The sequence below is a fragment of the Neovison vison genome, chromosome 8, assembly GCF_020171115.1.
Source record: "Neovison vison isolate M4711 chromosome 8, ASM_NN_V1, whole genome shotgun sequence".
NCBI classification, from domain to species: domain Eukaryota; kingdom Metazoa; phylum Chordata; class Mammalia; order Carnivora; family Mustelidae; genus Neogale; species Neogale vison.
Genome location: NC_058098.1, coordinates 121,814,532 through 121,842,469, shown reverse-complemented (window position 1 = coordinate 121,842,469; position 27,938 = coordinate 121,814,532). Strand labels below are relative to the sequence as shown.

General features: G+C 53.7%; 1 protein-coding gene across 1 annotated transcript in view; it reads left to right on the top strand.

Annotated features, from left to right (window-relative positions):
* Window positions 1-27,620, top strand: part of PLB1 (phospholipase B1) — a 120,827-nt gene extending 93,207 nt beyond the window's left edge. The window contains exons 44-58 of the mRNA XM_044261845.1: window positions 4,709-4,774; window positions 6,973-7,033; window positions 7,563-7,621; window positions 8,879-8,946; window positions 9,188-9,231; window positions 9,448-9,547; window positions 13,090-13,141; window positions 14,105-14,185; window positions 15,610-15,675; window positions 16,193-16,287; window positions 17,508-17,589; window positions 18,528-18,632; window positions 19,323-19,418; window positions 25,770-25,844; window positions 27,238-27,620. Coding sequence (XP_044117780.1) covers window positions 4,709-4,774; window positions 6,973-7,033; window positions 7,563-7,621; window positions 8,879-8,946; window positions 9,188-9,231; window positions 9,448-9,547; window positions 13,090-13,141; window positions 14,105-14,185; window positions 15,610-15,675; window positions 16,193-16,287; window positions 17,508-17,589; window positions 18,528-18,632; window positions 19,323-19,418; window positions 25,770-25,844; window positions 27,238-27,441 — 1,254 coding nt within the window. The 3' untranslated portion in view covers window positions 27,442-27,620. The remainder of the gene's footprint in view (window positions 1-4,708; window positions 4,775-6,972; window positions 7,034-7,562; window positions 7,622-8,878; window positions 8,947-9,187; window positions 9,232-9,447; window positions 9,548-13,089; window positions 13,142-14,104; window positions 14,186-15,609; window positions 15,676-16,192; window positions 16,288-17,507; window positions 17,590-18,527; window positions 18,633-19,322; window positions 19,419-25,769; window positions 25,845-27,237) is intronic.
* Window positions 27,621-27,938: the final 318 nt, after the last annotated feature.

The window sequence follows — 27,938 nt, the reverse complement described above, 5'->3', positions numbered from 1 at the left end:
GAGCAGTGGCTGGAAACCATACTGGAGTAAGCATTTGAGTGTTTAAACAACCTATGCGGCCATCCTGAAAACCAGCCACGGAAAATCCTCTCCAGTCTGTCGATTCTCCTGCCATTCAAGAGTAAAAGTAATAACAACCGGTTCCAGGGAGCCGTCCTGTTCCCTCCCTTCCCCAGAAACATGTATTAAGTACCAGGCTGGAGCCTCGGCACCTGGTCAGGGAGGGCCCCGGTCACCACGGTCACCACGGTCACCACGGGCCTCGAGGTCACCTGAGCCACTCCCTGTCCCAGACCAGGCAAGGAGCCCCAAAAGGGTGTGACTCTAGCCACAGCGGGCTCTGCTCCTCCTTCTGGACAGAGCCTGACTGAGCCATTGGTAAGCGGAGGAGAGCAAAGCCAGCCTCTTGCAGCCATAGAAGCCCAGCCTGGGAGAAGCCGTTGCCAGGCAACCCCATTCCAAAAGGATCCATCTGTTGGCCAGCCCTGCTCCACCACACCAGGCAAAGCGGCACTCCGCGTTCCTGGCGTCCCATCTGCTCCCTCCCCTGTGCCTTAGAGCTCTATAAAAGTCCGCCAGCATCTCCGTGTGAGCTGATAGGGGCCAGGCGGCACATATTTTAGTCCTCAGGGTGTCTAAACATAGAGGCAACAGGCAGGACCCAGCAGAGAGGAGGGGGCCGGGATGGAGCCTCCTCCCTGCCCCTCCGGGCTCCTCCGCCTGCTGCAGATTGTCAGCCAGGCCGGGCAGGGCCCTTAGCCTCACTCCCTGGATTTCTGTTAGACTTCTGATCAGCTGCCCCGTGGACTGTGACTATTGTCCCCTTCTGGCTCTCACTGCCTTCCCTAACCCAGGGCAGCTGGCTGTGGCTCCTCCTCGGGCTTTGAAGACCCACAGTCTTCTCCCTCTGCTCTTAACTCCTCTGACCTGCTCTGAACACTCATCAGGGTGAACCATGGCCTCCGTGAAACCCATTTCCGCCTGCATGCCTAGCCGCAGTGCCTCCCTAATGGTGCCGTTCTTCTAGTCGCTGTCCCTTCTTGTCCCCAAAATGGGGACAATCTCCCACTGTCATGTGCCACCTCTATTCTGTTTTCTCTCTCTCCACATCCCCTCGCTCTGAGGGTTGTCTGTTTCCACGGTTTCCTGGTGAATATCTGTGCGCAGGACCACCTGTGTCTTCACCTCTCCTTTTCAAACTCCTGCTCTGTACTTCTAACCTTTAAGAGAGCTTGTCTCCCCTCCGCCCCCGGGGTGCCCTGGGTGGTGTAAGGTTGCCCCGAAGGTGACTTAAATGTATTTTCAGGGGACTGACAAGAACAGGACCCCAGACAGAGACACTGGGTGGGGCGGGGGGCACAGAGAAAGAGAGAAACTGAAAAAATTTTAAGGGCTCTCTCACCCAATCTTTCATCTTCACAAAAAGCAGAGGTCTGTTGTGCTCCCTTATACTTACTTTACCATTTAGCAAGGTTTGTATTTTGAAATACACATGGGGGACACTATCACCTTTTGAATGCTATGGACTTCTAAGTCTCCTAGCCTGCCTCGCCCCACCGTCACCCCAAACTCAACACACATCCATCCAGAGACTAATTTTTGAGCCAGAAACATCAAAACAGGGAAGAAGTATTTGTCTCCCCTACCTCTCTGATCCTCAGGACTTCCCTCTTTCTGTCTGGATCACTGTGGTTTATATAGTTCAGCGGGTGTGGGATGGGAGGTGCCCTATCTGATGGGACCCTCCCTCGTGCCCCCCACCGGTCCCCATCCCCTTCCTCCCACTCCCATTCACATCCTCCTCAAGCTGAGTGCTAACGGCCATGTGACCCTTCCCATCGTAACCACAGAGAATTCTATAACCTGAGGATCCCGGCGTGGAGGGCCTCAGAGTCCCGTCCACAGTCCGGGTTCTGTGGTAGAGGAGTTTCCCCACTCCCCTCCCCTCCCGAGGCACCAGCACAGCCTCTACTGAAGCTCCCTTAGTCTCTACTAAGCTCCCTTAGTCTCAGGCAGTGCTTTTCCGACTACCATGTGGCTTGCCCATGGACGGGTTATGAAATCAGCCTCACAGGTCCTGAGCCAGCACACGGGGACTGGCATGGGATCAGGTAGATGTGTCCTAGGGCATTCCCTGTCCTTCTGTTATATCCTCCGTCCTGTCACCGCCACCCCCTTTCCCTGAGCCTTCCCGTCCCTTCCCTCGGCCAGAGGAGTCTTGCAAACCTGGCATGGTACTCATGTCCCCCTGGAACGGATGCCCACTGGGGGCTGGGCCTGGCCTTGACTGTGCCCCCCCAGGGCAGTGTGAGCCACACAGAACACTGCCACTCCTTCACCACAGACCGCACACGCGGTAACACGACCAAGAGGGGTCTGACTGTCCCTGCAGGCCGCTGACTCACACGGCTGACCTGACGCACAACAGGAGGCTGTCCTGGCACTCCCGGCCCTGCCCCCTAACCCAGGCAGGCCACACCGTCTTTGTAGAACGCTCCTGTGCTACGATCATTGGACTTCACTTTCTAGCCACCGGTGCCCCAGATCCAGCCCAGGAGAGCAGTCAAGCTAACTCGAATCTCTTTTTACATGACCTGCTTCATGTAAACCTCTCTGACTCACACATGCCTGATGGCGTCAATGGTCAGTGAAGCAAGCCCCGGGCACCCCCACCCCCACCCCCATCTGTCTCTGGCCTGGACCTGTTCTCATGTTTCCTGCTCTGGCTTGGCTCCCCACCGCATTCCACTGTCTCCCTGACCCCTGACCCCTTTGACTCCCTCTTCCCTCTCTGGCCCCTCCCCCAACCCTTGGGTCATGTGACCAAATAGACGCCCCCCCCCCAGCCTGACTTTCAGCGTTCCCAGGAGAGCAGGGTGAGCCTTTGCTCTCTGGGTCTTCCCATGCTGGCCACTCTGCGACTAACTCCAGCCACCAGCCCCTATTCCCGGTCAGGGCTCCCTTGACAAGGGGGGAGTGATAACTAGTGACCCTCCACGCACAGCGTCTCCTCTACGAGGTCCGTACACCCCCTCCAGCCCGATCTTGCAGCCATTCCTTAGCAATTACTGGGCTTACTGGGCACACTGGTCCCTGAGGCTTCACTGTGTCCTGGGGTCTCGTGCTCTCTGCCTGACCGGCACAAGCTTTATAGCCTCCCCTCATCCTAGCACCTGGAGTGGGGCCCTGAACATACGGGGTGCTTCCACCCATGGCCCAGTTATTTCTAGAATGCTCCCACATTGCCCTTCTCGGATGGTGAATGCTCAGGGACTGCTGTGTAACATTAGCTGGGACAAGCCCGGTTGGCCACGGTGACATGGCATGGTAAGTTCTCGTTGGCCTTGCATGCTTCTGCCCTCGGCCCTGAGTAGTCCTCGGGCACACGCTTCAGCTAAGAACACCGAGACTTGAGACTCCAGAAGAAGGAGAGATGCTTCGTGTCCCAGGGATCTGGCATCTGTGCCAGGAGCTGGGAGGGTCAGGGCCACTGCTGAGCCCCTCTCTTCCTCTTCATCTCTGCCTGGCCTGACCCTAGTGTGAGGAACAGAGCGGAAAGGCCTGACCTGACAGGCACTCACTGTCGCTCTCTACCTGAACCGGGTCCCTCCCCCATCCCAGATCTCTGTAGTTCTTCATCTGTAAAATGGGGGCTTTCTGGGCTTGCAAATTCTGGTGCCATGGCTGGTAGAGCACGACTGGGTGAATGGGACCATGTATGCGACAAGAGGAAGGGGTAGGGCCAGAACTGGAGACCCTATACCTCTTCTCAAAGCATTTAGACTCTTCTCCGCTGCCCACCCCCCAACTTCTTTTTTAACACCATTCAGGCCCAAATAAGGCAGAACAAAACAAATGTCTCCTGACTAGAATTAGCCCATGGGCAGTTTGCAACCCCCTGGACCAGATCCCCAGCGGCCCCTCCTCCAACATTCTGGTTCTTCTTTCTTGCTCCCATTTTCTTCCCAAACATTTAGACCAAGGCCCTTCCACTCCACTGAGCACCTCTTGGGAAAGTGCCCATAGCCCCGGGGCCACTTGTTAGTTCCTGATCTCAGTCTTATTAACTCCTTGCTTCCTATCATTTTCGCCTGTTCTCATTACATTGCTTTTCTCCTGTTTCTCCTTTGCCTGTTTCCTCCTCTTCCCTAACCCTCACCTGTGACTGAACAGACTGGGATCTTAACTGGGCTTGTGAGCAGGAGCTGGGTAGGGAAGGAGGAGGATGTTCCAGGAGAAACACGAGGCCGAAATATGTGAAGCCAACCTGAAGGGAGTAAGACACATAGTTCAAAAGAGGCAAAGAAAAATAAAATAAAATATAAAATAAATAGATAATCAATACTTTCTGGAAAAGAAAAAAAATGCGGTCCTGTGACTCTCTCGCCAGAGAGATTACAAAGGGAAGAAAACAGATCATTTTGAGGACTGGGTGGATGTTTCATGGCAAGGGGAAGGAGCAAACCCTCAGACCCTGAGTAGAGCACACACAGAACCCTTCTGAGGCCTTTCCCTTTGCACCCTGTGCCAGAGCTGTTATGTAAAACCCTCAAGAGAATGAATTAAATTACATTTGTAGGGTTCTTACTATTTACATGCAGAAGAGTCACATTAAATCATTCTGGAAGGCAGGATTCGTAGTTCTCTTTCCTAAGTAACCTTCGATGCTGTCCAATAACCTCTCCCTGTGGTTTCTGTTCTCTCATAGAATGAGCCCTTCCTGAGAACGCCCCGGAACAGTAACTATACTCCCCCCACCAGGCCAGCCATTGAGGTAACTCCTGACACGCACGTCTGCCTCTCTCAGGGACAAAGCATTTCTACCTGCCGGTGACTCAGGGTGTGGCACGGGTTTCAGAGTGTGAGCTGAAGCAGAAGTGTACCTTTCTTACATACTAGAAATTGGAATGTTCCTGAACCATGAAATCCCAGGATTGTCCTAACATGTTCTCAAGTGCTGACTGATATCAGCTAGAGGAAGTGCCCATGGAGGGGTTTTCTTCAGCCTTTGCACAGACCTCTTTCCTGCTTAGGCAGCTCAGTTTTTAATAACGGGGGTGGGGGGAGGCCATGGGTAGTATGTGTTATAGACTTCCAGTGAGGTGGAAACTGGTGGAAAAACCCTTCATTCCAGGCGCCAGATCCAACCGGAAGCTGACACATACCCAGGTGGGCCCCCAGGACAGGACCCCCTCCCCCCAAGTTTCAGCCAAGCACCTCTGGTATTTGCAGTCTTATGGAAGGTCTGGGCAGAATTCAGTCCTGTCCTTGGGGAGTTAGAGGTCATTCCACACTGAGCATCTACTATGTGCCTGGTGGTATCTGAAGGAGCTAGAGGAGGAAACCAGATAGATGGGTCCTACCTCTCAAGGAGCCTAGAGTCTATTGGAAGAGGCATCCAGTAAATAGGTCAACATGATCCTGTCAGCTGTGGTGACAGCTCTGAGGAAGGTGATGTGAGGAAGCGTGGAGGAAGGTGATGTGAGGAAGCGTGATGGGCCGAGGAAGGGATGGCAAGTCCCCATGAGCTACGCAGGCCAGGCCTCTCTGAGGAGGCGAGCCGAGAGCTGGGACGTGCACAATGAGAAGACTCTGGCCATCTAGGGAGCCAGAGCTGGAGTCCCAGGCAGGACCATGAGTACAAAGTCTTGGAAGTGGGGCTGAGTTCAGGTATCGGGGAAGAGAAAGGTCAGAGTGAATGGTAGGCATGGGAATAAGGTGGAGTGAGGGGTGATGAGATCAGAAGGGTTGTCAGGACCCAGGTCCCACAGAATCCAAATCTCCGAGGAAGAAGGCGGGGCTTTAGGTGGAGAGACGTGGAAAGCCATCGGAGGTTCTGGGAGAGGGATACACCATCGGCTTCACCTGGTTAAAAGATCTCCCTGACCTCAGTGGCAGATGGATTGAGAGCAGCAGGAACAACTGAGGAAAGACCTTTTAAAAGCCGGCCGAAGTACTGAGACTAACTTATATGAAATTATTGAAGGACTGTTAGATGTGGAGCTCTGGGGATGCACCATGACGTCTCCACGGCTGGGTAATACCACTGCCCGGCTTCTCTGGATTCTCTCAAGCTCAAATTAGCCCCATGGAGACTTGTCCCCGACAAACCATGGGCCAAAATCTACTATGACAGAGACGTCAGCTGCGTCTTGACAATCGGGCCTTTCTTTCTTTACCACTTCCTTATTTTTCGGGTTCCCAGGTGGAGTGGGCCCCGTGCTGAGTGTTCAGTATCCGAGGAGAGCAAAGTGGGTCTCTGCCTACCCTCTTCGATCTTGTAGTCTCCTGGGCCTTTACTTCTGCTTCCCACCCCAACCTTTCCTCCAGCACCTGGAAAATGTGCGCCGTGTTCCAGAGACAAGGGAATTTGACTCCAGGCCCCCAGGTTACAGAGGCATTAATTTATACACACACACAAGGAAGTGCTTGGCTATGGTGTTACATATGCAAAAGCAGAGAGGCACGTCCAGGAAAGATCTGCAGAAACAGGAATTTTACAATTGTAAACATTTCATGGTATTTTCCTAAAAACATCCTTGTTCTTGCTGCAAGCCCATTATTATAGTCCGTGTCCATTAGCTTAATGGTAAGCAGTCACAACAAAACCCGTGTGTGGTCTCTTATGAGACCTGCAAATCTACGTGCCTTTGGGAGTCTCTGTTTTCTCCCCGCTTTGCTGTGACTGCCGGCTCCCTGGGAAAGTGCGGGTAAACTGAGATGGAAAAAAGCTGTCTGTGTAAGCGTATGGGTGCCCACGCATTCTGTATTTTGTGGATGGTTGGGGGGGAGCCCCGTTTCTCCCCTCTTACTTCCCTCTTGGACTGTCTGAGTTCCCACCCACCCATGATCCCCTATAGCGGCATAGTTCTAGCCTCCACCAAACATTCCTCAGCTGCTTCTTGTTGGACTAAAGCTCACCTTCCTGCACCGTGAGAGCCGGGTGTTGTCTCTCTCCTCCTGTTGATTTAGAACTGGGGCAGCGACTTCCTGTGCACAGAGTGGAAGCCTTCCAACAGTGTCCCCACCTCAGGTGAGTGCAAACATCCTCATCACCCCCTTCTGCTAAGGACTTGGCTAAGTGTCGGGTTGGTGGGACACCCCACAAACACCACCTTGGAACCCTGAGCAGACCTTGTCGGCTCCCGTGCAATGCAGTCTAGGTGGTGGGCAGCCCACGACCACTAGCCTCTCTGCAGCTCGCACTTCTCATCTCTGGTTAGTCCCAGTGGCAGCCCCTTAGGCCTCCCGGCCTGGCAGGGAAGGTACAGTCAGGGACAGGGCCCTCTCTGCCGTCGCTGTGACTTCCACAGCCAGCACTTTCCCGGACTACCCCAGCATGAATGTGGCTCCTCTCAGGATGGGTAAAAGCCATCAAGCCCATTATCGACGGGGCCTTGGTTGCTCCAAATGGACAGAAGAGGCAAATTTGCTAAATCTTAGGTTGGAAATAAGGATACCAGGGGCCTGTGGGACTGGAGCAGAAACTGACTCCTAGCCAAGCTTATACTTTAAAAGGAAGACTCCCCCTGACCATCTGTCTTTTTGCCTATCTCTCCTAGTCCATGAGCTCCGGCCAGGAGACATCAAAGTCGTGGCCGCCATGGGTGACTCGCTGACCGTGAGTACTGATCTGGGATGTGCCTGGGCACCCCAGAAGCCAGACCTCATGCCGAATGCACCCGTCCTCCACATTGGCTCTGGGTTCAGCATTTAGCTGGCAAGATTGAGAACCTACCTGTAGCAGGCACCAAAACACAGCCAGGCAGCCACGAGACCTCACTGGGCAATCTAGAACACTGTGCCCCCTGCCCTTCAACAGTCCTGCTCAAACACCACCTCTTCCACGAGGCTGCCCCTCCATTCCCCCTTCCCCACTGTTCCCAAACATTTGATCTGCATGTGGTGACAGATTTATCTGAGTCTGCCTGTCTTCATCAGGGAACTCATCTCCAACTACCCAGACTCCAAGAGCGGGGTGTGCAGGGTTACCCACACACTGCCCAGCACCCCTCACCCCATTTCAAGAGGAGTTCTTTAGGGCAAAGGGAGCCCAATTCCTACGTTTGGTGTAGTTTTTCTACATGAATCGTGTTAACCAACCATGTAGCTACCGCTCTACACAAGACAACCTTCTAACAATTCTGAAGTGTAGTCATAACCCTTAAGAAACTTGTCAAGCTGGGAAAATAAGCAACTTACACAGAAGAAGGTACATAATCATGTAGGTGACGCAAATCAGGTACTTGTTTCTGGGAAAAGCAACTTCCCCATATGTGTGTGAATGTGGTTGATTTTGATATTAACATGGAGAAAGTTCTGGAAGGAAACGCCCCAGGTATATTAGTTACACATATATCTTGGTTCTGGTGACGTGTCTATGTGGGTAAGGGGCAAGGAAGGGATATAGAACCTGTGGCAGGAGGCACGATTAATAAGGTGGGGGGAAATTATGAATTTTTAAAAAAATCTTTGTATCATTTTACTAGTTACGGTGAATATGTATTACCTTTGTAAGTTTCAAAGAGGACTTTCTCCTTTTTTTTTTTTTAAGATAAGGCATTTAGAGAAAGCTACATATAGGAGATAGAAACTGAGAAGGGGCTTAGACAAAGAATTAGAGATGTAAGGGTTGGAACAGAGAGAGTTCACATTCCCAGAAGGGATGGAACTGGGCAGGTTGGTCCAAGGTCTTCATGCTTCAGATCGATCTGCTTACACATGAGGATTTATGTGAACCAGAAAGCAGGGGATGAACAAGGGAAGGGAAGTGGAAACCAGACTGTGGTGACCTCAGAATGTTGGGGGCCCTTCCCAGCACTGTCAGCCTGCACCTGGGCCCAGCAAAATTCTGGAGACTTCTCTTTGCCTTTCACAGACAGCCCTGGGAGCCCGACCAAGCAACTCCAGTGACCTGCCCATGTCCTGGCGGGGGCTCTCTTGGAGGTGAGAGTGTTCTCCACTCATTTTCTGCTGACGCTGCTCCCCTGTCACCTCTCCAGAGATAAGCCCGTGTTCCCAGGCTCTGGCCCTGAGATCTAAGGAGGCTCCCCAATGCTCATGTCAGTCCTGAAGGTGGTAGGAATCATGTGCCAGGGGGAGACGCTCTGGTTCTGACTCCGAGACATGATGACTGGTGGAGCGGCAGGCCAGGGTGATCCTAACAGGTGTGCTTTCTCTTCCCTAGCATTGGAGGGGATGGCATCTTGGACATGCACACCACACTGCCCAGTAAGTAGCCTTGCAAAGAAGCACCATCACTACAGCCCTAACGACCCCCTGGCTGAGGCCAGGGCCTCTCCCAGAGCAAGGGCAGAGAAGGTTATCCGCAACCAGGGAAGTCAGCCAGCCCCGAAAAGACCCAGCATCGTCCTGCCCCACACCTGGGCCCCAAGGAGGGGCCCCCATCCCCTCTCACCTGTGCTGTCTGCTTCCCCCTCTTAAAAGACATTCTGAAGAAGTTCAACCCTCACATCGTCGGGTTCTCCACCGGTGCCCTGGAGGAGACAGCAGGGCTGAACGTAGCCACGGAGGGAGCCAGAGCGAGGTGAGTAGCCGTGGGTCCAGGAGGGAGTGGAGGGCAAGGCTGAGAGATGAGGGTGGGGAATGGGAGGAGGAGGGAAGGGTGGTGTCTAGGAGCCTGGCCCCAGGTGGGCGATGAAAACCACTGAGCCATTCTGCATGCCTGACCCCCCATGTGGATCCCTTCCCATAACCCTCATACCCTTTGAAAGGGGTATCAACATGAGGACACGAGATTTAGAAAGCTTCCCGAATAGCCCAAGGTTGTCAGAGGAGCTGGAGTCCAGCCAGGCCCGCTGGGCTGTCACCACCTCTCAAGGCAGCTGGAGCCCTTGAGGGTGTCCCAGCCCCGTCCTGCTGGCTCCAGCCAACCTCCCTTCCTCGGGGTGGCCTGGAGCAAACGTGCAGAGTGCCGAGAACTCCCTGCATGGCCCCACAAGCGCGGCCCCCCTCCCTCTCTCCACCCTCACCTCGGAAGCTGGAGTCCTTGACTCCGAGAAAGCGGTCTTTTACCACTAGGGAGTTAGAGGTGAAGGCCCCCAGAACAGCATGACAGCTGTTTGTTTTCGCTCCAAACTCTGCTGTTGACAACAACCCAGATAATTAAAGCTGGAATGCCTGACAGAGCTCATTGATTTTCTGCACGGAGTGTGCTGGGTATTTGCTTGGTAGAAAGATTGCTGTGCTCAGATCACCAGGGAAACGACTCTGGCTTGACTCATTCTGTTTACACGGAGCGTTCCTTTCCGACATGGTAAGGAGGGCCCCACGCTCGGTTTGAGTCTGAGCCACAGGAAGCCGTGGCAGTTCCTCAACGTCACAAGCAGGAAGCACTTATTTTTCTGCAAAAGAGCTTGAATTCATGGGGTTGTAAAATCAACATCTCATCGCGGCTGTTGCTGTCATTGCCGCCACCATCAGCATCATTTCCCTATTATTTACCCCGCCCAGGCTGCATCCACCAGCAGCTGGTCCCTCAGTCTGCTGACATTCAAGCCCCTTCTCTTACTTCTCTTACCACCTTCTCCTTTGACTGCTACTGGGTGCCTGCCCCAGGAGTCGGCGGCAGGGGAAGTAGCCCAGACGCGCAGCTCCCCGTTAGCGTCTCTGATGTCCCGTGATAAGGGAAAGGAGAGTAAGCCATTGACTTAAGTAAGCAAGCTTGGAAAGTTGCTCTGTGACTTTCCTTTATCTGCAGAGTCATTTAGTACCGTGTGGGATAAGGAGGAGCGCACCCCAAGAGAAAGATACCACGGCAGGGCAACTAGGCTAATGAGACCTGAGGTCAGACCGCCCTTGTTCAGATCCATCTCCCAGACTTGCTAGCCATGTGACCTTGCGCAAGTCACTCACCGTCTCAGTCTTGTTTCTTCATCTATAAATTGGGATAATAATGGTACCACCGTCTCGGTGTTGGCATAAGAATTAAATGAGATTAACAAACCATGGAGAACACCGAGTATAGTATATAATACGTATGCCGCCCCCCAAAAAGTTTACCATTATTAGGATATTTAGTATCAAAGTTTTATTCAACCTCTAAATTGTCCTTGCATCTATCAATAAGCAAGAAGTCAAGGGACGTCTGCAAAGGACTGAGCCCCAAGGTAGTTATTGAAAGATTCAAAACAATCAAAAGGTGAATTCCTTGCCTCTTCAATGAGCTTGCTGTCTGGTTTAAGGATGCTAAACAAACAGGAAATAACTTTTGGGGAAAAAAAAAAAGTTGCATATGGCAACATTGCAGACTGCATGACTTTGTACTTTGGAGATGTACTAAAGAGAACAGCGTGACGTGGGAGCTGGGCAGCCCACATACAGGTGCAGACCCACAGCAGGGGACCCCAGGACTCATCTCGTCCGACCTCCTCTTTTAAAAGATGAAGAAATTCGATCCTAGCAGGGTTCAGTAACTTGGGCGAGCTCACACAGCAAGTTAATCGCAGAGCTGGAGGAGAACCCAGGACCCCTAACTCCCAGAGCAGAGCTTTTCACACCAGAGCTGGGAAAGGAAGCAGAAGGTGTGTGGATAAAGGTGCTTGGAGAGAAGGCTCACAGGGCGGGTGGTGGGACTTGCTCTGAGCCTGAAGGGTGTGAAGAACGTGGCTGGGAAGAGGGGAGGAAGTGAGCGCTCCTAACTTCCCCTCACGCTCCTGAGGGCTTACCACCCATGATTTCCCCTGCTCATGTGTTGAGCCTACTGGAAGGTTGTAGACACTTCTGGGGTCCCCTTTACCCAGGACAGGCTTGCTTCCTCACTTTCCAATGTATTGTCTCAATAGCAATAATGTTTGGGCTGTGATCCCGGATGTATAAATGAGACTCGTCCACGTGCCCAGCTCATCACGGACAGGCAAAGATTTACAACACCCATCCCGTACCAGTTACTGCTTTTATGACTTATTCCCTGGAAGCCTCCATGGGCTGTGTCCCTTTGCCCACACAGCTTTTCATATACTTCTCTGTTTTTAAAAAGCAGCTTTATTGAAGTGTAATTGCCATGCGGTTCACTGCACATATCTCAGGAATACAGTTTGATAAGCTTCACGTGTGTCCCTAGCTGTTAAACGTCACTGGAATCCAGATGACACCCATCACACCTTTGGGTGTCCCTGTGCCCTTTGTAACCCCTCTCTCTCCCTTGGGGCTCCTCCCATCTCTACCCCACCCCTGGGGCCCCTGGTAGCCTCTGACCTGCTTTCTATCTCTAGAGATCAGTTTCCTTTTCGGGAATGTTATGTGGAATCCAACACTGGCTGCTCTTGTCTAACGTCTGTCACCCAGCAGGTCATTCTGAGACGCACCCGTGTCGTCCAGATGGGCAGTTTGCTCATCCTCGCTGCTGGGCACCCTTCCCTCCACCTGCTTCACTCTTACCCACAGCATTCATTTTCCTTACTCGTGGCCGACATCTGGAAGATGCAGGGAAAAGTAATCCTGCTCGTTTCCCCCCCAACCTCCTGTGCCAGCAGGGGGGAAAAGCGAGGAGATGGGGAACGCTGTAGAAGCCCAGAGTAACTACAGAGAAGAAAAAAGGATTAAAGGAACCGAGAGTGGGATTTAGAAGTGAAGGTTAAGGAGTCGTGACGCCTGGAAAGAAGGCAGAAGGATAATTTAAGGCTGTGACTTTTTTCAAATATATAGAAGGTTATTTTTAAAACAGGCACCAGACTAAGATCTGAACAGGCAGGTCTTGCTTTGAAAGGGCCGAGGGGAATGTCAGGGACCATCTCTGGGGAAAGCTGATCAGATCCCCAGCACCTACCCCACCGCCCCCATCCCCTACCCCTGGTGGCCACGGAGAACCCCCCATGCAGAAGGAGGGGGCTGGAGGCAGGCTAGCCCCGGTGGGGTCTGCATCCATGTGGCTTCAAGGTCTGTGGCAGATCTTTGATTTTTCCTGGGTTGAGATTTCTTGAGACTGAAAAAGCCTTTGGATACACTCTGAAAGAAAAAACTTTATACACATTTCTCTTCTCGAGGCCCCTGTGTCTCCAGGCCCAAATCTCTCGGCGTGTGCCCTGGCTCGTCAGCCACCGCTTAGGTTCTTTTCTCTTCCCTGTCTAGGGACATGCCGACCCAGGCCCGGGTCCTTTTGGAGCAGATGAAAAACCACCCTGTGAGTACAGGCCCCGGGGCCACCCTGGAAGGCGGGGCGGCCTCCAGCTGTCTGGAGCAGGCAGGAAACTCCTCACTGTTTCAACCCCTGCTTGTCTTTAAAGAGGGGCCAAACAAGCCCCAAGAAGCGGGCCTTACTACCACCAAGGCACCCTCTCTGCTGCCCGTTCCTGATCTGGGCTCTGGCACCCTCACCCCCAGGGCCCACCACAGGAGGGAGCAGAGCTGGCCTTGGCCTCTGGCATTTTCCCGCCTTACCCAAGAGCTGGCTTCACAGAGCCCTATTATGTAAACCCTGGGTTCTAAAAATAGGCTTCTCATTTCAATCCCTCCTCCTTCCCGCTCACCCGGCCCCTCTCAAACTTCTCACTGGCACTTTTTGAAATTCTCTGGGTCTTGGAATTGGAATTAAGAATTCAGCACCGGGCAGGACTCCTGTTATGGTGGTGGCTGGGCCAAGGCAGGCTCCTCGAGGGCCTCCCTAGCCCCCACCTCCCCTGTCCTCCAGGCCGGGCTCTTCTTCCAGTCCCCACCAGTCTCCTCTCCCTGGACCCAGGCCGGCAGAGCTCTGGGTTTCTGCTTCTCTTTGCATCTTTTGCCCTCGGCTCCTTTGAAGCCCTTTAGGTCACGTTTCACAGGTGTGTGAATACACTCTGCGATGCCCTGCAGCTTTTTTAGGATTTATTAGGATTATCAGGAAAAAGAGTCCTCCTCCCCTGTGTGAGCAGACCCACACACACGTGCTCACACACAGTCCACTCTCTGAGGCTCCTTGCCAGACACCAAGGTGAAGGTCAGGGAGGCTCCCCTTGGCATCTTCTCTCCAGGGTACAGAGAGGGTGAAAGGCCGGGGGGGGGGCCGGTGGTAAGGGGCTGCCATCTGGCCTGGTGAGCATCCCCTGCATGTTCTCCCCCTTTTACTTCCCCCACCAAAGTTTAGACTCAGAGCCTTCTGTCCTTTCAGGAAATTGACCTTGAGAGTGACTGGAAGCTGATCACGCTGTTCATTGGGAGCAACGACATATGTCATTACTGCGAGAGTCCGGTAAGCCCCTGCCCGACCCCATGGGAGTCACGCTGGCCTGCTCTCCCAGATACCCCAGCCTGCCTGGGCAGACCCGGGCCTTTCCCACTGCTGAGTGGCCCCTGGGACAGCAGCTGCATTTGTTCCCCGATTTCAGAAGGATCTAGATGCGCCCACTTTTCAGGCCCTGCCCTCATGCCCACAAATATTGTTCTTTGGTATCGAAGGAGTAACCAGCAAGCCTCACCCTACCTGTGCTTGGAATCCCTACCCATTTGTTTATGGAGGTTATTTGGGAGGTGGGGAGGACGTGCACATGTGTGCGGGGGGAGGGGTGTTGAAACAATGTCATCAACAAAGTTCGATAAAATTAAACCAGTCCCAGTAGGACAGCTTGCTGTCCCAATGACTTCGTGAGTGAACCAACCTCTCTGCCTGCCGGCCTGGGAGCCCAGCCTGTTCCTGATATGGTTTCTATGGGGAAATAGGTCCAGACTTCAAGTCTTTGGGGAGCTGTCACTTTGGGAATATGTCTTGTTCTATGTTGGGGAGGTCCCAGATTTTGTTTGGCCAGAAAAGAGCAGCTGCCGTAACACAGACATCGCGGTAGAATGTTTGAAGTCACAGGTGGGGGGAGGAAGCTTGTATCATTCCTCACGGCTCAGACCCTGTACCGGATGCTGGACGGGAATTACCCTCCCCCACAGAGGGGTTGGGTCTTCGGAGCCTCCTCCCCTCCATCCTTCCCTTTGCCGCCCACCTCTGGAGGCAGAAGTGACTCAACCTCAGGGGCTTCAGTGTCACTGTGTCCTGGACTCAACAGGGTCCAGGAGGCCAGAAGAGACCCCCCGAAAGCTGCCTTTGGACCCTTGGTCCAGGAAAATGCCATTTTATCCCCAGAGGACCCGCCCTCAGATTTATACTCCTGAAAGCCTCTCTTTCTGGAAGAGACCTGGAGGCCCCCACCAGGGTGAACTCAGGCCACGTGTAAGGAAGGGGCTAAATCCACTTCCCGGTGAGAAATGGGTCAGAGGAGGAGACTGTTGAACCGAGTCAAAAAGATAGAAGTTAGGGGGAGGCAATGGGGCCAGCATGGGCCACAGCCCAAAGCAAAGAGAGTGTGGTCATCAGGGCACAGACATGGTTCAGAAGCCTGAGGCTGGTGACAGATGGGACCAGTGAAGGGGCAGGGACCAACTCGGTCACAGTCTGCCCTTGCATTTAAGATACTGTGGATCGGGCTGGGGATTGTTCCTGCTGTCTAGTAGGGGTCAAAGGAAGACTTGTGTCTCCCAGCAACACGGGCTGGGCTCCTCAGCCTGTCCCGGACCATTCTAGCTCCTCTTACCACCAACCCCAGGCCCTCCGGTGCTGCGCACCAGACCACTGCCCTCCTCTCTGAGTAGAACCCAGGAGCTGACGAGAGCCCCCTTCTCTCTCCACAGGAGGCCAACTCAGCTGAGGAGTACATTCAGCATATCCAACAGGCCCTGGACATCTTCTATGAGGAGGTGGGGTAGAACAGCACCAGGTTTCTGGGCCCCATCCCCTGCCCGCAACCACTCTCCTCCCGCCCTGGGTACATCTAGGCAAGCGGTGTTCAGTGAAATGCATGCTGGATGGAGTCCCAAGGTTGGGGGGGAACACCTGCAGGGGAGGCCAAGGTGGGGGTGGGCTCCAGAATTTCCTCTGCAAGGGAAATGCTAACTGGAGCAGACTGTATTGTCTGGTGGCCAAGGGTTAGCCTTCGGAGCCAAATGGCCTAGTCAGGAGCCAGGCAGGTTGGGCGACTTGGGACAAGTGACTTCTGTCTCCGCTTCCCAAGTTATAAAGGGGGCTATTAAAGAAGATGGAGAGAATACAAGCCACATCCCCCTCTTTGTGCCATAGTTTATTAGCAAAACAGGGGAGGAAGAAGTTAGATTGTTGATGAGCCCCTAGGTTCTTCTAGAAGTAACCAGCATCCCCCCAACACCAGGCTGGGAATTAACACAGCCCATCCTTCTGCCCACCCCCCCCCCCACACAGCTTCCAAGGGCTTTCATCAACGTGGTGGAGGTCATGGACTTGGCTGACCTACATCAGGGCCAAGGTGGAAAATGTGACCCACCCCTGACTGCTCAGTAAGTACACAGCCCAGGGCAAGGGCCCCTGGGGAGGACAAAAGTCACAGACATTCTCTGAGGAGACTAATGCAGGCTAAGCCAGACCATCCTGTCTCAAGGACAGACATCAGCAATCAGCCAGGGGCTTGAAAAACCATTTGGAAACACCGCTAAGGTATTGAATGCCTACTGTAGGCGAGTCACTTTATTTCTCTGGACCCCAGTTTGTTGGCTGTAAAGCAAGAAACACAAACCAAGAATCCTTAAGACGCCCAGCATGGTCTGTGATTCTAAACTCGTGACCGCTCGGAGTCTGAGAGGCAGCCCCAGGCAAGGAGCTTCCAAGACAGCAGCCCATCTGTATCTGGCTCTGCCCTTTAGGAGCTATGGGACCATGCACAAACGACATACCCTCTCTGGGCCTCGTAGGTCTCATCTGTAAAATCTTACAAAGTAGAAGGTCTAGAAGAAATAAATGCGTGTAATGTTCTTGGGCCCGGCAGGGCAGGATCTCAGTAAAGAGTAGCTCTTACAACATCTTGAAAGCCAGGCTTAGAGCTAAGGTCTGTTGAATAAAAGCCCAGTTTCTGTTGGGGGCTGGAACTTATTAAAGCTCAGCCGTGACCCTGGCAGGAAGCTGCCATCCTCTGTGGCCAGAGGGTCACCCAGACTTCCTGTGACCATTGCTCTGCGAGAAGAGATTCCGCAGGGGGACTTGGAGTCCTAGCTGGGGTCACATGGGTTTGCTGGCAGGGTGACAGCTGCTTCCCGTTCTTGTTGGGCTCCGGGTGGAAGAGCTGGGACCCGTGAAGGGCTCCTCCAGAATCTTCAGGCTTCCCATTCTCCCCTGTCTGTGTGTCTCGAACGGATTGAGCCTCTTCAGCTTCCCAAGAAACTCCCCACTCTGGAGTCCTGGCAGCAAGTCCTAAGCCACTGGAGGTGGCGCTGGGAGGTCTTGGAAATGGGAAGACGAAAGACAAGGTTGCCACAGCAGTCTTTCCGAAACTCCAGCCCTTTCCTGGGAGAAGCCTGGGCTGGGGCCGGAGCAGCCACGGGGGGCAAGGGGACCCATGTGTCAGGGGCCAACTCTGCCACCTTCTCTTTAAACGAGCACCTGCTACACCGTAATTCAGGGGCACAACGGCTGTGACCTGGGCCTGGGAGTCACCCAGACTGTGATGGGGGGCACCTGTGTGTGTTGGGGGGCAGCAGTCAGCCACCTGGGCGCCTCTCCACAGGAGCAACTGTACCTGCCTCAGGCGCTCCCAGGACAATTCGCTGGAGCTGCAAGAACTGAAGCAAGTGAACTGGAACTTCCAGGTGAAGCTGCCCCCCACCCCCACCCCCTGTCCCAGCGGGGGACCCCCTCCACTCTCAGAGAGCAGGGGTTGCTGAGAGCAAGGCTGCTCCCTGAAGGCAGATCGCAGCCCCTGAAACATTTCTCCAGGGGAAAAGGACAGCGCGCTGGGGAGGGAGGAAGCCCTGCCTCCAACCCTGGGGGACTGGAGTAGATCCCATGTGCGTGGCGCCATCCCTCCCCCACAGGAGCGAGGGGAAGTGTCTACCGCCCTGCTGGGCTCCGCCCCCCCTCCCCCCTCCCCCAAGGGCCTCAGAACAGAAGGCTTAGCCCAGCTCAGCGGACAACTCAGTGTCTGCCTCTGCTCACGCTGTCCCCTCTTGACGTGCCCTCCTCAGCCCATCTGCAACTGCTCCCCCTCACACATGGGGCAGGCCTTCTCGCCTCTTCTGACAAGCCTCCCCTGACGAAACTTGACCCTCTGGTATCTCTCCCCGTATCGGCTTCCATCTACCTTCATGAACCCTGAACGCTCTAGAAGGTTCTCGTGGTTTTTCTACATCCAGGCTCATGTTTCAAGATGGATTGTTAGCTCCTTGAGGAGAAGCAGATCTCACCCTTGGACATGGACCTTCATCCCCCAAGTGCACAGGCGTTTCGGGGAGCTGGTGTTGAGAACCCCGGGTTCTCATTCAGTCTTTATGCCGTGAGGCGAGAGGAGGCCCTTTGGCCCTCGTAGCCTGTTCAGAGGCCCCAACCCGACCTCCCAGAGACTTCAGGCCGCGGTGCGCGCATGTCTGGGTGCAGGCGATGTGAGAGGAGGCGTGAGCACTGGAGAATCCCCGGAAGTCACCTCTGGCTGGGGAGGGGGTCCCCATCACCGCCAACCTGAGGCGGCAGGACGAGAGCTCGTCCGGCCAGCCCTGCCAGGAGGGTTGAGGAAGCTCTCCCCCCTCCACAGAGCGGCATCTCCCGGTTGTCCTATGGGTCCCGGTACCTGCAGCGGGAAGACTTCGCCGTGGTGGTGCAGCCTTTCTTCCGAAACACTCTCGTCCCCCTCAACAGCGTAAGCGGCGGGCGCTTCTGGGAGGCGCGTGCAGAGGGGCTCTTCTTCGGTGATGTACTTCCTTCTACGCCGGAGCTTTTTCTGGCCAGATGCCTCCAAGAGGGCTCCTAAGATTTTGCTTTTTCTGTTTCTCCTTTTTTTTTTTTTTTTTAAGTATGATTGGAACTTAGATACACTTGGAAAGAAAAGGAGAAAATTATCAGCGACTGCAGCCCTGGCCCTGCTGTTTTCTAGTTTGGGGTAGAAGGGAAAGCGTCCTAAATTTTTTTTTTTTTTTTTCATCTATTAGGGCAAGGATGTAGAAGGAAAAGGGATGGACAGTGGGAGGCTACAATTCAGCTCTCTCTTTTTTTTTCTTTAAGATTTTATTTATTCATTTGAGAGAGAGACAGAGTACAAGCAAGGGGAGCAGCAGGCAGAGGGAGAGGGAGAAGCAGGCTCCCGGCTCAGTAGGAGCTCAGTCTCAGGACCTGGAGATCATGACCTGAGCCGAAGGCAAACATTTAGCTGTCTGAGCCACCGAGGCACTCCAATTCAGCTCTTTTTAAATGTTCCAAAATTGGAGAGTTTCTCCATCAGCCTCTGAGCTAGGTGGCAGCAGAGTTGAAAGGAATGATGCCCAGGTCACCTGCAGGGGTGGGAGGCGGTACCTTTCTCCCCAGGAACTAATCCCTTTGCCTTTGGTCCCAGAGAGGGGACACTGACCTCACCTTCTTCTCCGAGGACTGTTTCCACTTCTCAGAACGTGGTCAGGCCGAGATGGCCATCGCACTCTGGAACAACATGGTGAGTGCCTGACCGCCCCATGGGCTGTGCCAAAGGGGGCTCCAAGGAGCTTTGACTATTGCCCAAAATAAAAAACCTACTGGCAGACATAGCTCCTTTCTCCCCAAAGCTCAAAATGGTGGCACAACTTCTTTGTCCTGACGGTTTCGATTATTGGAGAAATTTCCCAGTTCTGGGGGCCGGGGGGGTGGGTACATAATTTTGTAATCAGATAAACAGGATGAAATCAGCTTCAACCCCTTACTCTGTGACCCTGGGCAAGTGTTCTCTCTTTGGTCCTCTGTATCAATATCCATAAAAAACAATGACAATGACACAGATCTCAGAAAATTAAGGTACCATATGCTCAGCATCCAACACAATCATTAGCATTCAGAGAATCCCAGCCCCCATTACCCTAGTCTCAACACATTTCCCGATGATTATTTCAGCATCAAAAAGAAAAGAGCCACCCGCGTACATCCCCAGGCTGTCACCTATTCCAGTCCTTTCTTAGGGGACGATGGGGACCTCAGGAAATGCACATATGGCTGAGGGGCCCCAGGGCCACCTGGCCTTGTGCCTTGGCTCTCAGGGCTGGCCACTCCTCTGCAGTCTGGTCTGCTGGCACAGAACTTGACCAGTAACCCCAGTAGCCATATCCTGTTGCGCAGAGCAAAATGAAATGCCTTTCCAATCCAGTGGCTTCTTTTGATCTTGGCTCAGCGGGTAACTCGATCCCACCCTAACCTGCATTCCCCCATTTCTCCCATGGTAACTAAACAAATCCACACTCTGGCTTTTACTGCAGTTTCGGGCAGGCTGCCTCTCAGCCAGGATTCCCCTGTGCGAATATTCCCACACCTGCCGCCTCACCCAGCATGCCCAGCACCGCCTTCCCCTTAGCCACACCCCCCCTCCCCCAGCTGCATGCCGGAAGGTTCCATCCTTGGCCCCATCCTTGGCCCCGTTAATCACAGACTCAGCCTTCCTTCTTCCTTTGTTTTCCTGCTGTTGACTCCACACTCTGCCCACTCCTAAAGGTTTTGTCTCACTCTGTCAGCCCAGGACTCGGAACCACAGTCAAAACACCACTAAATTCCCTCCCACCCAATCTCCACGGGAATCTTGTTCAAAGTTTGCACAATGTAATTCCCGAGAGCTGTTTTGAAGTCTAGTTTTCCTTTACAGAAGGAGTCCCATAACTTCATTCCTTTTAAATCGCCCCCCCTCAAAAAGAGTGGGTATCTGCGCACAGTCTCATTTGTCCCCCTGAGATCTCAGGGGAATCCACAGATTCTGAGATGCGCCACGAATACCACTGCACCTTTCCTTCCCAGCATTTCCATCCGGGGATGGGAGGTCTTCCTACCTGGGGGCACTGCCAGCCTGCATAACGCCCAGGTGCTCTGGGAGCTCTCTGGGGCACGATGGCCCGATCGAGGACCTGAACACTATCAGGCCTGTTGGTCTCTTTCTGCAGGGATTACCACCACAGTTCTGGTCTCCTCTTCCAAAGCAGCTCAGTTGTTCTCCCCACTGGCCCAGGCGAGAGACTTGTTATACATAAAGGCAAGTGGGAGGGGATTGGGTAGGAAAGCAAAAGGTGAGTGCTGCCATGGAGCCATCCTGGTGACAGCACGGGTCTGTCCAGGGCTCCCAGCCACTGCTGTCCTAGCCATGCCCCTAAGTTTCAAAAACAAAGCAAAACTACAGTGAAATCATCTAAGTGTGTCTTGTCCTGTGCTGTATAATTTGGGGAACTAATTATATAGTGCCGTGTTTTCATCCAAAACCATCTCAGATACAAACCCATTACCTCATGCCATCTTCTCAGATCAGCTCCTTCTGGTGACCCCTAGGGCGACAAATATAATAGGCCTCTAGAACTGGAGAAGACCTGGCAGGTCATCTGGCCAGAAGGCTCTGTAACTAGCATACAGGGAGAGGAAGCACTTCACGCGGGAGCACACGGGAGCACCAGTTCACAGCCGAGCAGGGACCAGAACGCATGTCAAATCCTACCTAGTGTCCTGGCCACGGCACCCGCGGGCCTCCCTGCCCCCCACTGGGTCAGCACATATGTAACCAGTGACTTCACGTCTCACTCTGCGAGTCCGAGGACATAGCGTCTGCAGCCTTTGGCCGATGCTCACGGGCTACCCTGTTGTGGCAACAGACACTTTCAGCCCATTCCATCTCCTGTCCCCCCCACTGAACAGATCATGCCTCCTCCGGAGACCTTGGCAAAGCCAAAGCCAGGAACACCAGTAGCACAAGGAGGCATTTTCCTCTTCCTTTTTCCTTCTTTCATCTTCTTGCAGTTTTTCCTTCTTTTTTCTGACACTATTCCCCCAAGGCCGCCTACTCCCCCTTCCCTAGAAATCTTGCTGTCCTCCAACGTTTGCATCTCCCCGGATGCTGGGTGACCACACGAGCCTCCCACCTGGTGTCCCTGGTGCTGGGCTGACCACCACTGGTAGAACAGCAATGCTCAGCTTGGCCAGAGGTTAAAATAACCTGGGGACTAGGAATACTGGCAGCCAGTTTGGCCTACCCACAGAGGCTGAACATCTGGGTTCCCTGTGACCCAGCAATCCTGTCCCTATGTGTATCCCCAGCAGAAACATACCATGGACTCACCAAAAGATGCACGCGAGCATTTTCCTAGCAACACCGTTCATATTCCCCAGGCAGGAAGCTCCCCAGATGTGCACCAATAGAATGGGTGATCAAAATGTAGCACGTTCATACCACGGATGCCTCAAAGCACGAAGACGCAGACGTCAGCCGCAGGCAGCCATGTCTGTGAATTTCAAAAACGAGCAAATTAATACAGAGTCTTTGGGCGGGGGTGGGAGGGGGTAAGTATAGTCCTGGAAGAGAGTCGGGGGGGAAGTTCCTGAGTGCTGGTCATGTTCTATACCTCAATCTGCACGCTGGTTACAGGGGTTCATTCATTTACGCCATTTATCAGCTGTTCACCTGTGATTTTTATTTGTTTCTATACGTATATTTGAAAACAATAACTCAAAACACCAGTGCCTGGACCTCATCCCCAGACATTCTGGATTAGTCTGGGGTGACACCTGGGGTCAGCAGGTTTCAGAGGCTCCCGGGTGATATTTTCCAAGGCTCGCAAACCACAGTCTTATAACTCTGCCACAGGGCAGCCACAGGAATCTGTGTAAATGAAAATCTGACCCAGCTTCCAAGGCTTGCCGTTCCCTGAAGGGAAAGGCCTGGCCCTTTAGCACAGCACACGAGGCCTTTGGACGCTTGGCCCCCGTTAACCTCTGCAGCAGTCACTCCCGCCCCCCGCTGATGGGCAGTTGGGCAGTCTGGTAAGGACTGCAGTTTCCTGTGCCACCCACAGTATCTCACGTCTCTGTGTGTCGGCTCTTGCTCATCCCCTTATGGGGACTGCCCTTCCAGCCTTCTTCTCCTGAGTAACTCGTGGCCACCACAACATTAAACTCAGGTGCCACATCCTACAGGAAGCCTTCCCTGAATCCCCAGATCCTTCCCTGAATCACCACACCCTTGATATCTGCGGGATCTGGCTTAGGAGAGGGGGGTTCTGGGGAAAACAACTTCATTTTCTGTGACCAGCCCTAGGCCTTCTTGCCTGCGCTGCTTGGCTCAGGATTCTGGGACTCTGGTACATCCACGCATTCCCTCAACAACTATTTATTGACCATCACTCCGCCATGGGGACTGCCTCAGGCGCTGGGGAAAAGGACATCCTTGCACTCATGGGGAAAGGACGGACAAAACCCAACAAATCACTAAGACTTTCTGACCACAGTCAGAACTTGAAAGAAAGAGAAGGAAAAGCCAGGTAATGTGACAGAGCAATGGTCGGGGAGAGGGAGGTGTCTCTGATGAGTGACCTGTGAGCAGAGAGCTGAATGTCAAGAGGCTGCCAGGCAAGCAGAGGTCTAGGGCCAGGGTGTTCCAGGCAGAGGAAACAGGACCTGTGCGGGCCCGGAGTCAGGAATGAGTGTGAAGTGTCTGAGTGGCAGAAGGGCCAGTGTAACCTGAGGGAGGTGAACAAGGTCAGAGAGGTGAGTGAGAGCAGGGCCAGCTCCTTGGATGGCTTCCAACAGGGGAGCCAGGGGATCTGGTTTGCCCTCTGGCTGCAGGATAGCCCTGTCCTAGAGGGAAGGAAAAGGGGAATTAGACCAAGAGCCCAGGTGAGAAATGGAGGTGGATGGGCCCAGGGTGATGACAGTGGAGAAGGAGAGAAGGGGTCAGATTTGAGATCCGTTTTGGACTAGCAGGTGGAGGTTAGAAAAGAAACAAAGACCAGAGGGAGGCGAGTGGGGGATGGGGCGGTGGGTGGAACAGGTGATGGGATTAAAAAACACTTGCGGCTGATGAGCTCCTGGTGCCGTATGGAAGTGTCGAATCACTATACGGTACACCTGAAACTAACATTCCATTGTATATTAACTGGAACTTAAATTCAGACAAAAGGAACAAAAGAGGACTCTTCCATTTGGGGTCAAGGAAATTGGGTAGATGATTGAGGTATTGGAGAGACGTAAGCTTGAGGAGAAAAAAAAATCAAAAGTTCTTTTCTGGCCACGGTAAGTGTGAAGCACCTTCTGGAAATCCACTTGGAGGCACCAAAAGTAAAGCAGTTGAATCTAGGAATCTGGAGCTCAGGGACAGGGTCAGGAATGGAGATTTAGGAAAAAATGTGGAGGTCGTTCATGGGAGGGGTATTCGAGGCCATGGGGTTGATTAGGTGTTCCTAGAGAAGAGTAGGTGGGAAGCAGCGGGGACAAACCACCAAGCCCCAGGGCTTTCATTCCAACTTCTGACTCCAGTGACAGATGAGAATTTGGGAGTGGGAGAGATGAGTGCCCTGTTCCAGGAGTCCAGACGGACAAGTGTTTTAAGAGGGAGGCATCAACTCTGACAAATGCTGATGAAAAGTTCAGCAAGATGAAGATGACAAAGTGAGCATTGGGTCTGGTGAGATGGAGGTTACGGCGACCTTGACCAGAACATCAGTCTAGTGGTGGAGACTGAAGTCTGATGGGAGTGAGCCTTGGAACAGGAGGTCAGGAAGTATAGCCAGTGCTTACAAATGAGTCTTCCTAGAGGCACGGGGAGGGGTGGTGAAGGTAGCTGGAGGGGAAGCTGTCCTCAAACCCACAGGATCCTTACCTTCCTTTGTGCCAGTTAGTTTCCGGCTTGCTGGAATGTCAGGGAATCAGCCAACCTGATCTTGAGCATCTATACAGTCGCTCAATGGTCATTCCATTCCAAGAAGCTTGTGCTTCCTCAGCTCTAAGTACATAGAAATGACACATAAGTAAACCACCTCCTGCTTGTCATCATGTCATCTTCTCATCTGATCCTCACAACAGCCAAATATGGGTGGTCCGGGCAGCTCGGGAGCCTGCCTCAGGCCACACAGCTCCCTGCAACAAGAGCAAGGACCCCAGGGGCTGTGTCTGCTGTGCTCGGTCAGACACCGTGGGGGTCTCTCTTGGAACAGAGCAGCTGTAGGACAACAGAAAGCAAGATCACAGGCAAGATGGGGTCATTAGCAGGCATAGCATCCTTTCAGCTCCCTCGTAGGCAGTAGCTGTGGGTCAGGAGCCGAGGGTCTCAGGACCGGGCAGGGAAGCAGACGCTAAGGGCAGAGGCTACACAGTCAGGATCTACAAATAGGCGAGAGCGCCAGGGGCCCACCCTTCTCCGTGCTGGCGGCATGTCAGGGAGCAGGCTGTTGGCTAAAGATGGTGGGAAAGAGGGTTCACCAGCTTCTAGCTCATTCTCCGAGGGTCTGAGGACTAAAAGAATTAAGCAGAACCTCTCTGAACAACACTTGGTGGAATGTTGCAAGTAAATCTCTACATCTGTGTGAAAAACATACAAAGTAGTTCAAGTGAGAAACTTCAATTTCTTGAGGTTGACAAATCAAGGACAATAACCTAAATGTTTTTAAAATTTCTCTGAAACCAACCAGGCCCACACACCTGAAGTTGGTAAATAGGATTATCACCATTTTATAAAATTGTAAATGCGGGGTGTGTGTGATCCCAGCCATCAGAAGGGAAGCAGGAAGTGGAGGTTCTGGGCCAGGCCCTCGCACACACTCCCCATGCTGGGACCCATCAGTCCTCCTTGGTCAAGCCTCGGGGCAGACGCAGGGTCCTGCCCTGCCTGATGGACTCTGACCTGCGCCTCCTGAGACAGAAGTCGGGTTCAGCTCTGGCCCAGGGCAGCGGGGGTCTGCCGAGGATGTTGAATTTATTGCTGGTGTTAACCCACGCTGGCAGAGGGAGGGAGTCTGTTGGAGATCAGGTCTCAGCCCACCATGGAGGAAATCACAGTTTTCCTTTCTCTCTCCAGCTGGAGCCAGTGGGCCAGAAGACAACCTTCAACAACTTCACCCACAGCCGAACCAAACTCAAGTGCCCCTCTCCTGTGAGTCAATGTTCTAACACCCTGCCTGTCCTCTCCGGTGTGAAACACATGCTTGGGGGGCTGGGGTGGTCCCTCAAACCAGGAGGAACCAAGGAGGTCCCTGGGAGCTGTATTGTCACTCACCTTCATTCCCTGCCACCATTCTCCAATCTCAACACTCCTCCTGGTCCCTGAGACTTGGTGGCTCCCCAGGGCATGGGAGGGAGGAAGCATCAGTTCCCATGCAGGGGAGTTCAGGGGAGGTGAATGCGGGGGCAGTGGTCAGGTTGGGCTGTACAGGGAGAAATTAGACTCCATGCCTGTTCTGGGGACCTGTGCGCCTCTTCCTCCCTTCCTGCACATTCTCTCTTCCCCGACTGCCCTCACCTGGACAGCTGACCACGCTGCTAACACGGCCCCCAGCTCTTCCCTCCCTTCCCTGTCCAGCCTGTCCCTGCTGCCAGGCACCATGCAGCTTTCACAGAAAGTCATTCTCGGCCACTGGAAACCCTTCCCTGGTCCCAGCTGCATCCTGGAGTGTCCAGAGGGGAGGCCCAGCTTTCTCTAGGGCCTTAGACATGCTGTGCTCCTGGAGACAGGGTCGGCTCCCCAAACACGGCCTGCCGTTGCCAGGTCTGTGCCTTCTGGAGGGTCGTCCCCATCTCTGCCTACCAGAGATCGCCACATCCTTCAAGGCTCAAGGGCGCCCCTCTACCCCGGGGCTCCTGTTGCCTTCCCTCACCCTACTGCTGCCGCCTCCGAACACACCTGTGTTGGTCTCTTTTCTGTTTGCACCTCTCAAAAGACACGGCCCAGGCTCCTTTGTGATGCGACTGTTTCTGAACATGGCCTATCGGGCGACAGTGATCTCTCAGCTCCCACACGGGGCTCCACACTCGTGTTCACAGAGGAAGGAGAATCCAGGGAGACAGGCCCGTAGGTGTGCTCTCCGGGCCCTCCTCACGCTTGGTTCTCTAACCCACCCAGGACCAGCTGTCCCTCCACACCCACTGTCGTCCCTGCTCCTGGGCACTCCTGAGGTTGGGGGATGGGGACAGCTGTCCAGTGGTGGCCTAGAGAAGACAGAGGCAGGGGCTCTGCAGCCTGGAGGTCTCTCTTTCTTAGGTTGCCTGTCCATTCCCAGTCTTTCAAAATCAGGTTGACAGGAGAGGGGACGCTGGTGAGAAACTGAAAGAAGGTGATAGCAGGCTATCGGCCACTTTGGAGACCCATCCTCGTTCAGAATGTTTGGGCACAGTGTAGAGGAAAAAGTCTGACAAACAGGGATGGACTGTGAAAACGTGCTGTGTTAGGGCACCATCGCCAGGATAGGGACCAGGCAAGCCTAAGGTGAGCCAATGGATGGTTTTGTGAGGCCCTTAAACCCTGACCCTCTCCTCCTCCTCCTCCACAGGAGAGCCCTTACCTCCACACCCTGAGGAACAGTCAGCTCCTCCAAGACCGGTCTGAAGCAGGCCCCAAAGCACTGTCCTGGGCAGTGCCCGTGGCAGCAGGAGGCGGCCTCGTCCTTGGGGTTGGCACCATGATGGTCTGGAGAGCCGTAAGAGGTCGCCAGCAGGAAAATCCTCCACTAAGTATGAACATGATGAGCTTCTAGGCCTCCCGCCACGTGGAGGTGCTCCTCTTAAATTCCCAGCCACACTCCTCACCAGCCCTCTACCTCAGCCACCTTGGCCACCACAGAGAGCATTTGCTCCAACATCCGGTGACACTGGAAGCCAAAGGGACAGTCACAACTCCTTGGGGCCTGGGCCTACGCTCCTGAAATTGCCAAATTTAAATAAAAGCCAAAGCCTTCTATTCTTGGGTTAGCCTGCTTGAAGCGCTCGATTTTCACTGGTGGTGCGACACAGGTGTGGGAGCTGGAGGCTTTTGTGTCGTCTTAGCCGGAGCTGCCCGAGTGATGGCCAACAAGAGCACAGAGCGACCTCAGTCAGACTCTAGCCTGGCACCCGAGGAGCCGATCCTCAGTCACCAAACCCACTATTTAAGAGCTCGGGAAAATGGTGGCCACGAAGTGGTGGCTGGAATATGGGATCTGGCTGACCACCATGCAGGCTCTATCCAGCACCTATAGCTTTCCTGCAGCTGTTT